The 11,310-nt window shown below is 36.4% G+C and overlaps 1 protein-coding gene across 7 annotated transcripts in view; it reads left to right on the forward strand.

Moving 5' to 3' along the window:
• LOC107216238 overlaps nucleotides 1-4,339 on the forward strand; it is a 40,594-nt gene extending 36,255 nt beyond the window's left edge. For 5 of the 7 annotated variants that reach the window (XM_015653021.2, XM_015653020.2, XM_015653022.3 and 2 more), the window contains 3 exons: nucleotides 1,110-1,296; nucleotides 3,141-3,276; nucleotides 4,081-4,339. In XM_015653021.2, coding sequence (XP_015508507.1) covers nucleotides 1,110-1,296; nucleotides 3,141-3,276; nucleotides 4,081-4,180 — 423 coding nt within the window. In that variant the 3' untranslated portion in view covers nucleotides 4,181-4,339. Of the gene's footprint in view, nucleotides 1-1,109; nucleotides 1,297-3,140; nucleotides 3,277-3,315; nucleotides 3,461-4,080 lie in introns of those variants that run through there. The other 2 variants (XR_001525431.2, XR_001525432.1) reach the window with 2 other exon arrangements.
• The last annotated feature ends 6,971 nt before the right edge of the window (nucleotides 4,340-11,310 follow it).

Below are 11,310 nucleotides of genomic sequence, written 5' to 3' on the forward strand. Positions count from 1 at the left end.
AAGGGGAAGGGGAAGGGGAAGGGGAAGGGGAAGGGGAAGGGGAAGAGAAGATGTTATGTGTAGTAGTACTTTCACCCAAGTCTGAATGCAGTATCCCACTGACAGATACCACAACATTTTCTCTGAAATCCTGAGAGCAAATGGTGAATTTTGTCTTGCTATATTATATACAGTAAAGACTACTGAAGTCAAACAATCAAGAAAGTAATTTAAAATAAAACAACCAAACTTCATACAGCTGTGAAGTAATCCTGTTTGTACCTACAAAACATGTACTGAAAAATAAAAAAGACAGAAAAGACGAATCATTATTTTAAGAAAGTAGACACCTGGATATTTTCTATCACATATATATTTATGTAATTTCATTTTCAGCATTGAATTTTGTTTTAACCCCAGTAGCAGCTCAGCCCCACACAGCTGCCCATTCACTAACTCACAGTGTGAGGAGGGGAGAGGATCAGAAGACTAAAAGTGAGAAGACCTGTGGGTTGAGATAAAGACATTTGAATAGGTAAAGGAAAACCCACAAAGAGAAGAAGAGCAAACCAAGGGATTCATTCACCCCTCCCCATGGCTGGGCAGGTGTTCAGCCATCCCCAGGAGAGCATGACCCCATCTTATGTAATGGGTACTCAGGCAGAGAAACACCATCTTTTCCCCATTTCCTTCTTCCAAACTTTTACCCATTTCCTTCTTCTTCCCCAAGTTTCATATGCTGAGCATGTTGCACCGTCTGAGATATCCTTGTGGTCTTTTAGGGTCACCTCTTCTGGCTGAGTTCCCTCCCAACTCCTTGGGCATCCCGAGCCTCCTCACTGGTGGGGTGAAGGGCAGAAAGCCTTTGGCTCAAATCAAGTCCTTCTCAGCAATAACTAAAAGATCCCTGTGTTTTTAGCATTGTTTTCAACACAAAACCCAAACACAGCGCCATACTAGCTACTGTGAAGAAAAATAACTCTATTCTAGCCAAAGCCCGCACAACTTTTCAAAATATTTTTACAAAAGAAGTTAATTTCTTAGCAGAAGACTAGAGCTTGTGTCTTTTCATACCAGCATGTCCTCTCTAATTTTTTACCAGAACATTTCATTACATGCTTACTTTACAGAACCATGTATGGGTAGATGTCACATTGCATAACACTACACTCCCACCACTGGCTATCAAGAACCCTGAGTGCCTGGGGCTTCTCCACCAGCTGGACAGGAGCAAAGATGTCTGGATTCAGCACTATTGCATTCTGAAGGATGGCTGTTTGTACTTTTATGCCACTCTGCGGTCTACACCTGCCCAAGGTAGGGATGGCTGCTAGATTTTAATGTATTATTGAAGTAAAAATGTTTCACTGCAGTTTCCAAGTAGAACTTCTACCATTAATGAGAGTTTCTTATCAGGAAATTCATGCTGTTCCATGAAGGTCAATGAAGGAAAACCAGACTCAGTCTCTATTTATTCACTAGCCACCTAATTCTTAACCCTAGTCTTTTCTCCTTTTCCTTCCACATTTTTTTTTTTTCTTTCTGAAATGCAGTTATTCTGCACACATTACCTCAGAAGTAGTTACCAGAAACAAGATCCACCTTTCTAAAGCACTTCAGGATGTGTTGAGGCAGTCCCACTGATGGCAGTCTCCTGAAAGCTGTGATATCCAGCATGTTAGGAAGCATCCACAGAAATCATGAACTCTGTCTGGTTGCCCTGAAGCTACCAGTTTTCCACGTGGCCTTGTTAAGCTATTCTACCCCTCAATATGCAGAACTTTTCTACTCCTGGAGAACCTGGTGGTCCAGGATGTGGTCATTTGCAGCTAAAGCTACCATCTAGGAGCCCTACCCATAGAAGGAGAGGGTGGCTGCCCACTCTCAAAGCAGCACAACAATGCTACTGGTCAATTGCAAGCAGAGCTCACTTCACAAACAGAGGGGATGAGTGAGGACCTGCAAATGCTTTCTCCTTATGCTAAAGAAGCTGGCAGTCAGAAGAACCAGAAAGAAAATACTTTTCTTTTTGCTTACTAGCCAGTCTTTGGATCAAAAGGGGAAAACTTTTCTTAGGGCTTATGCTATTATGATCAGGCAGAAGGTGCTGTGCTTCATATCGTTTGCATAACATTCTTCATCTGCCAAAGGCCATACTTACGAAATGACCAGGGATTTCCTCTTTACATGAAACCAAAGCTAAGGTTTGCATAGAGAAATGCAGTGAATTAACAGATAGCCAGAAATTATGTTTTATGCATTTATGACACTGAAGCCTATGCCAAATATTTTATTTTGGTGTTTAAATATCCTACTACATAAATATTCTTCTATATGGTAGTGGTTTTTTATCATTATTGCATTTTTTTTTCAGTTTTCACCACATATTCTCATTCTGTTGTATCATTCTCAGTGCTAGAACATTAATTTGGTGCTGTTGTTCCTAAATGTGTGGCTCCCCAAAAATAAAGATCCTGTTCTGCAGGTCTTTCTGACTATTCACCGTGTATGTATAAAGTGAACTTATACCTTAGGTTTCACTGATATAAATTCTGAAGAAAAAAAATAAATTATCTATAGATAAGAAGAAAAGACCAAAAAAACAGTTAAAATGAAAATGTCCAGAAGATCAAGTTCTGTCTAATGCCTCTCCTTCGCAGCTGGTTAATGTGGCCTGCATTTCAGTTACTAATCTCAGCAGGAGTAACCGAACCTGATTTTAGGAATTTTTATCATATTGAAATCCATATCCCTTTAGTTTTTAAAGGAAAGAAAAAGAAAATATTACCCACAAGAGCCCCCCTTCCAAAGAACTTTATGGTGACTTGCAGCAGCCTCATTAATGGCAGTCAAATGCTAGGAAAAAATATTTTGCCATGTGTTATTTAATGAAAAGCTAAATAAATATATTGCTTATCATTTGATAGATAAGCAAGCCTATTTAGATAAGATAGATAAGGACACCTATTTAATACTCTTTTGAAATTTTCATAAAAGAAAAACAAGCTGAACTTTCAGATTTTTAAGTGTAAAGTCTGTAAAACTGAATACACTGATCTGAAAATCCAATTTGCCAAATTTTTTGGTATGCTTGTAATTGGCAGAAATTCTGTAAATGGTATCTGCAGGATACATAATGCATGCTATTTTATTCTGTCCAGGTGGCCTTTACCTGCAGGGCTATATTGTGAGTGAACAGTCCCTGGGCTCCAAGAGATCTGTAATTGAACTCAAACCTCCATCTGAAGAATTTAAAACTTTCTACTTATGTGCAGAGAATGTAAATGAAAACAAAAGGTAAACCAAATATTTTTTGTTTGTCTTTTTTTTTTCCAGTTTATTTACCACACTGTAGGAGACCAGGAGCTCTGTAGCTTGGGAAGATCTAGTGACAACTTTGCAGTCTGTTTTCATTTTTCCCCCTAGAATTCCCTCTAGCAGTATCCTTAGAAAAACTACAGTAAAACATATCCTGCAACATGTAAGTCATCATTTCTGGTCTCTTCAATGCTGGAACAACAGCAAGGTTGGCCTGCAGAGATTTGGAAGTAAACCTGGATTAGGTGCCTTTCACAATTATGTGTGGGTGAATACATTGACCACAAAAGCTATGGCACTTCTCATTAGTGAGAATGGAGTGTATATCTTTCTCATTCCCATGAATTAGTGACTTCCATCAATGACCATTAGAATTTAGAATTAGAATTTAATTAATTTAAGCAAATTGGACTTTATCCAAAAGGAAATTATCCATTTCATTGGATATGAAACTACATTCTGAAGGTAAATTCCCTCACCATAATCCAGTCAAATTCCACATCTGTCAGTGGGAGACTTTACCTAAAGCCTATTAATTACACTACCTGGGCTTTAAATTTAATGAATAAAAGACAAAGCTTTTCAGTATGTTGGAAAACTGCTGTTAAGACTTTTTTTGTTGTTGTTGCTAATGCCTCCACCTTCTGCATCTCTCCAATCCACTGATTATGAGTACACATAGTAACAGAGTTGAACAAACTCCACTATTAGACATGAGTTTCAAAGGACAATGTATACATAAGAATTGATCAGGGACATTCATTGGTCTTTCATTTCTTCTAGGTGGATAACAGCTTTGAAAGCTTCAATTAATAAATGGTTACCCCTACACCAGGCAATCCAAGATTTCATGAACAGACCACTGGAGGAGACAAGGATGTGAGAAGAAAGCTCAGTTATTTCCCTGTTTCTTTTTGCATTTTAAATTTCATGCTATATCTTATGAGTCATCTCAAGAGATATTTAGCAGCAGCTAATCTTTAACACTGCAATTCATTTAGAGTTTTTGTAAGCATTAGTAAATAAATGCAAAGAAATGTTGCCTTCTTTGTCACTGTATTTTGTGTTTCTACTTCAATTCAGACCACACATAAGGTTTACTTTACAGCTGTGACCTGACATACATTTTGCATACATTTTGTACTGCTTGCTGGAATTTTTTTTTTTTGTGGGTTTGTTGGGGTTTGTTGGGGTTTTTGGGTTTTGGGGGATTTTTTGCAAACACAGTCTTAAGTGCTTTGCTTTTCCATCCAGATGATTCATATGTGGGTTTGCCTTTAAGTTTCTTGGTTGTAGTGCTTAAGGTTTAGACAAGCTGGGTTACTGAACGGTTAGCAGCTACATACTATTTCATGGAATAAATTTGTACATTTTTGTTGTGCTACTGTACATTCTGTCTTAAGTTTTAATTTTATCATCATTTTGATTTAGTCATCTGCCATCACATCACAGCACATTTGTGAACAGAAATCAATTCAAGAATCAAAGGGTGCTGTTTCCTCCAAAGTTAGCAGTAAGAGACAGCAGCATAAAACTGTATCAGGGATATCAGGATTAGACTTCTGTGGTTATTACAGTGGGTCATATACGCAGTATTCCACATAACTGTCTAGCATTTAAATAACTCCTCCTATGAACAAAACTGGATATTCAGTTTCCAAGCTTATCAAAGCACTTATTCAAGAAAAATTACAAAGTATAGTTCAAAGATGTATCCATTATAATCAAACAACAACAAAAAAATTGCTAGTCTGTGAAATTTTAATTACAAAGGGTATACTTGTTTTTCTTATGATCTTTAGACCTTAAGATTGTTTGAATGCACTAGAAACTCAGCTACTCATTTGCTGTTACCATTACCTAAAAAGCAGGTGGTGCTCCCCCAGCCACAGTAAATATATTTTTTAGGAGACAGATTCATTAGCTTTACATGCTTGAAGCAATAGTAATTCAAGTAATGCTGCTAAACTGTTCAAATTATTTGCTACAGTAACTTGAGTGTTTTATTTCAAAAATAAGAATGGTTAGCTAAACAGGATAAGCAATTTTTTGAAAACAGGCACCCAACCCCAGGTATGTTACCATGTCTGCTCTATATAAATCTGTGCTCTGAGGTAAAACACATGACTGTATTTGAAAAAAACAATCATCACAGCCATATTCTACATTCTACAGTAAATTAAAATATTTGTGTTCAGAAATGAAATTTACATTTCTGCTACTACTCTGAGAATAATTAATGAAATAGCTATGAATTGCTTCCTTTTTTTACTGTCTTTCACAATGAAGAAAACAACACTTACAGGTCAAGTACAAATGCTGTTTATTTGAGAGTAATAACTTTCACTGGGGAATAGTTATCCAATTCAGAGTGACAGTTCAGAGCTAGGAAGCAGAAAAGGAAATTTAAAAAAATGTAAAACAAATGCAAACATTTGTTTGCAAATTAAAAAATTAAACACAGCAAATGTGTTTTGCATTAGAAACATTTTCTAGTCCTGCAAAGGGCAGTGTAACTGTAGAAGGATCTGGAGTACAAATCCTGTAAGGAGCATCTGAGGGAGTTGGGGGTGTTTAGCCTGGAAAAAAGGAGGCTCAGGAGGGCCTTGATGATTCTATGATTTAAAAATTCAGTGTAGTAAGTAAACTTAGGATGTCTCAAATGACCATAAACTTTGAAAAACTTGAAAAATATTGAAAAACAAAACCAAAACTATCAAGCTTTGGAATGATCTTGCTTTTTAACCCAGGGAATTTGAGAAGGAACCCAATGCAAGCTTTCTACATTTCTGTGAGTCAAGGCTTGTTCCTTTCTGTCTGCCTGAAAAGAGATCAGAGTAGATTATGTTTTGCTGTTTTCCTAGGAAGTAGCTACAGACCTACAGACAAGGGGGTGGGCATCCATCCATGCCTTGTACCACTTCATCTCCTTTTCTTGGTAGAAGAACCAAAGACATTCTGAAAAGTATACTGAGATTTTTCTCAAAAAGTATCAATAGCATGAAAATTATCACCAGGGAAATTTGAAAATTCTCAAGCTTAGTTACCATAGCTGATTTTACTGTGATTTTCCACCAGGTATTCACACCATTTCTTGGACAATATTTCTAGCATAAATTATAGTTTGCCTAATGTATCTTTCATATGAACTACAGGATAAATGTTAATCATGATTATCAAGTCAACTATGCCTTTTAAAGAAAAACTAAAGTGTGAAGTTAGTTCTACATCCTTTCCATAACACAATAAGATGTTATTTATTATAATGAAGCAACAATGCATGCATCTCTTGTTGATAGTGAATAGACCTTCCCAAGGATGTCTCTTTAAGGTAGGAAAGAGAGTAACCAGAGAGTGCACAGACTTCTCACTTTACCCTTCACTAGCCTGAACATTTAATCCAAGCGCATTTAATATCAGAGGATATGTTATTACCATGCCCCAAGTGCAAAGAGATGATGAAGAAGTCAGGGCTAAATTGAAAAAAGTAAAAAAAAAACAAAACAGATCTCTTAGGCAGGGAAAGGTTGAGAGACTGGACGAGATGGTTTGATGGAGAAATTGCAGCTGTTCAATAGCAAAAAAGACCCTTCCATGTATTCAAGGTTAAACGTGGTACCTGTAACCCGAACTAAAGGTACTGGATGGCATTTGTGGTGGAATGTGGAAGAAATTTCTGATTCTTTTAACAGATATGATATTTATTACACAAGTAACCTTCAACACACACTACTTCAGTACTATGTAGTCTATGTTTAGTTATTTGAGATCTTTATAATGAAAAGTTTTAAGGCCAAATAAATAAATAACGTGCCTTTACTGACAAGGTAGGGCAAACCCGTAAGCAGTACTGTCACATCCATTCCCTTCCTGGTTAACTGCACCACAGCATAAAGCTCACTGCAATGTCTACATTTTACCATTAAAAAATACTTTTCCTCTAGTGTTTACAACATAATGCATGCAGTCTGAGGGCTGAGATATGAAATCTGCAAAATTCTCCAAATCCAATCCTTAGAGCCAAATAGATGGTTTAATTCCTCTCTCTGTTTAAAAATAAACATGATTACAAGTTAGGAGTATGCCTGTGGTGCTTAACAGTTTAAACTCACATATCTCCTGCCACAGTTTACATCCTGTTGATTACTTTGAGACTTTAATCCATAATGCATGAGCTAGAGCACTAGGCTAGAGCTCAAGTAATTAGGAGTTGAAACAAAAAGTAAATATGTTTGTGCTTAAAATGGGTTAGAAATTATTCTGGATGCAAACAAATAAATTGTTTTCTTATTATTTCATCTGTAGTTTATAAAAGATATTTTAAGCAACTCTCATGTTTAGTAATTTTTCAGCACCAAAGTTTTCAATTTTTATCACATCTCACCGGAGCTTATCTGGCTCTATCACTTCGGCCTGCGACAGGAGTGGGTCACACCCCAGGAGCAGGATGACCCGAGGTGTGACTAGAGCACTTGCTCTACGGCTTTTTGGCTGTCAGTCTGCACTCTGAGGAAACAAGGATGTGAGGGAGGTCTTTTGCATGGGATAACAGAGGATTTATTGCTCTGTGGAATATTGGGGGCAAAAGACAGAAAAGGCGAGTGTGCAACAGCTGAAATAGGGAGGTGGTTCCAAGGGAGGGTACAAAGCATCAGCTAATCAGAGATATCCTGGGGAGGATAAAAGGCAGGGTTCACAAAATCATCATCCAATGAGGGAGGTAGTGGGGGAAAGTTGGGTCACATGGACTAATCAAGCATCGAAGTTTAGGGGATTTCCAAAGTGGAATTCCAAGCATGCGGTGGGCCTAAGACAGATTGACAGGAGACTCAGGGTAGATTGACAACATGGGGTGGGAGGGTCTCATTTGGACCAAACCATCAACTTAGGTAATAACAGAACATACCATTAACAAGAAACACACTGCAACAAATTTTCTGATATGTATAGCAATTATCCTGTAATAAATCTTTTATCGCCTTAATAATACTAAAATCAAAATCAAAAGTGTTCAGTTGTTTAAGAAAAAACAAATAAAAAACTGGAACTCTCCAGTAATACCTATAACGCTAACTAAACACACTGAAGAATACCAGTGTTCTGTTAATAAAAAATGTTCACACGTTGGTCTTGCACCAAAATGTCATAATTTCTTATTTCTACATTCTGTCTCCAGCTGCAGCAATAAAAGGCAAAAACTGCTTAACTTTTTTTTACCCCCATGTGTTTGTTACCACCCTCATCTGAGGGACAGACACACATTAAAATGCCACATTTTATGACTGTAAGAATTGTGCAATAATTCCTCATTTTCTCTAACAAAAAGTCAGCTGGCAGAGTTTAAATGACCACTGACAGCTGCTCTACCTTTAAATGAAAAAGTGTTGGAGAACAGTGAGAAAAATCTGATCCCAGCAAAAACCCTGTCTCCATCCTGGGAAAAGGAAGTCTTTTTTGGCCTTCCCACTGAACTGAGAAAGAAATACACTCCTTTTCTGAAAGAACATGAAGTAAAACACTAGTTTCCAATCTTCAAGTTATTTCAGTAATGTCAACAGGTTACTATTATCTTAATACTTACAATGCTTTAAATGGAAACACAAGAGTGTAGATTGGAAAAATTCTGAAGAACCAGGAAAAGAAAGCCCCTGGAAATAAGACACATCTCAGACAATACAATTGAAGGGAAAAAAAAAAAAAATAAATAAAAAGTTCAAACCAACCAACCAGGAAAAAGAAAAAACTAAAAAAACATAATAAAACCCCAGCAGTGGTATATATTTTTCTATGAGACAGAACAGAATTTTGTGTTTGTCACTAAAGAAATAATAGTCAATCCAAATAGAGATTTCTACAAAGACTGAGGAAGTTTAGTTTTAAAATGTTATTTAAAGTTCCCTTTTGGAACCTAAGTTTTAGTTCCTTTCCAAGCTTTTGTTGTAATTCCTTCAAAAGAACTGAAACAGGGATGACTTACTTCACTGCTGTCTCAGGGGTCAGCAAAGCTGTGTGATCACTTTACTGTCAGTATCTCACTTATGGCTCATTTGTTTGCAAAGAAGACTTTATAATTATTGCTAGGTACATCTGCTTTCAAGGTTTTCTTTCCACTAACAGAGTATGATATTATACCAGAAAGAAATGGGGTCGTGTTCTTGAGGTATGGTTTATTCAGATGGTTTTATGCCCTCCAAATTGAGCTATTTTTCTGCCCTGTTCAGCAGAAAATATGTACAAGGTTCTGCAGCAGGAAAGCCTCAGAAGGCCACCAAGGTATGATGGGTTCAAGGGGATGAGTTATTTAGCTGGAAAGAGTTTAAGGGCACAAAAATATTTTGGGAAGTGCGTGATTCCCTTTTGTAGCAGGTTTTTGAAGGATAAAGGCACTGGGGTTAGGTTTTTTTACCTTCTTTCTCTTGGATCCTAGAATCTGAACCACTAGAAGCTGAAAGTCATGTTAGTGGGAAATTATTTTTAGTTTTTCACAGTTAATCCACTTTTCAAACACAGTAGTGATGAGATACACATTAGCAAAACTGAAACACTGCAGCACTCTGGGGCAGACATCTGACCAAGACTTTACTGATTCATGAACACATGGCCATTCCCTCTGTCAGCACCACAACGACTCACAAGATGACACGCTGATTTTATCTAAATGAAGGGGAAGGATTTCAGCAATTATGGAAAATGTGACAAATCTTATTCAGGATGATCTTCTCAAGGGCAATTTATGCCGACCAAGCCAGATATTTACTAATAAAAAACACATTGACAGAGTCAGGAGAGACATTCATTTTTCTGGGGAAAAGATGCTGCTTTCATCTAAAGGCTTCGTCATTTAGGAGAAAGTGTCCTGTTAATAAAAATACACACAAAAAAAAGACATAATGTCTTAATACAAAAGTATTAAGTACAAGTAGGACAACCAAAAGTTTTGAAGCTTATATTTTATAGATTATATTCATAAATCCATTTGCATGTTAGATTAGATTAGCTGTAGTAATATATAATATATATATTTATCATTTGTAACAGTATTTTCTTAATTTTACATTGCTGAGAGTATCTGTTACCTAGGACCATCTGAAAAGCATTGTTTTCATTGCAGCAAGATACATTTACTGTGATTAGGAAAAATATCTGAAAAAATTATATAAGAGAGGATATATTTCGACAAAAAATAAATGGTAAGAGATTTTTACATTTAAAAATAACAAAATATTTAAATATAAATTAATTTCTACATTTCTAAATAAAAACACTTGGAAGGAAGAAAGACAACCTTCAAGAAATTTCAAATGTACTTTCTCTTGTCCCATTTAAGAATGGAAAACAAAATTCAAAATTGCTGAGAAGGAAACATAAATATTGAGTCAATGCTAAAAGGCATACAATACACAATTAATTGCAGCTTTTTTTTTTCCTTTAAAACTTTTGTTGGATTTTGGCCTGGATTTTTCTGTAAATAACATCATTGTGCCACGTTCTGAAATAAGATGACATATAACATTATTTAGGAACATTATGAAGTCTTTAGCCAAATATTCTTCCTTTAAAATTATTTCTTTGAATTCTCCTGTAATTAAATTTGGCATCATGCATATGTTGATCAAACCACTACGAGTGAAAAGAACATTTGCTGGTGGCCCAGTGCAGGTTATTGGAGTGCTGGCAGCAAGATACAGCATGGTCTTGTGCAGAACCACACGGAAGAGCCAGCAGACTAGCTTGTACACTGTGTTCCTGTGTGAGAACAACAAGATATGATTCACAAACAAGTGTGAAAAACAAACTAGATTTTCACCAATGAAACAGACCTCTCTCTACATAATTAGCAAATTAATCTGGTGAAGGAAAGGATTGAAGCAATGAGAAACACCAGAAAGCAAATTTTCAATCTCAGTCTGCAAGAATTTAAGAAGCAGCTCTAGACAACAATACCCTTATTATAATCCACTGTCAAGGAGACAGCATGAAAGCTAAAATAATATTAGTAAATGCTATAGTGTA

The sequence above is a fragment of the Parus major genome, chromosome Z (genome assembly GCF_001522545.3).
Source record: "Parus major isolate Abel chromosome Z, Parus_major1.1, whole genome shotgun sequence".
NCBI lineage: Eukaryota > Metazoa > Chordata > Aves > Passeriformes > Paridae > Parus > Parus major.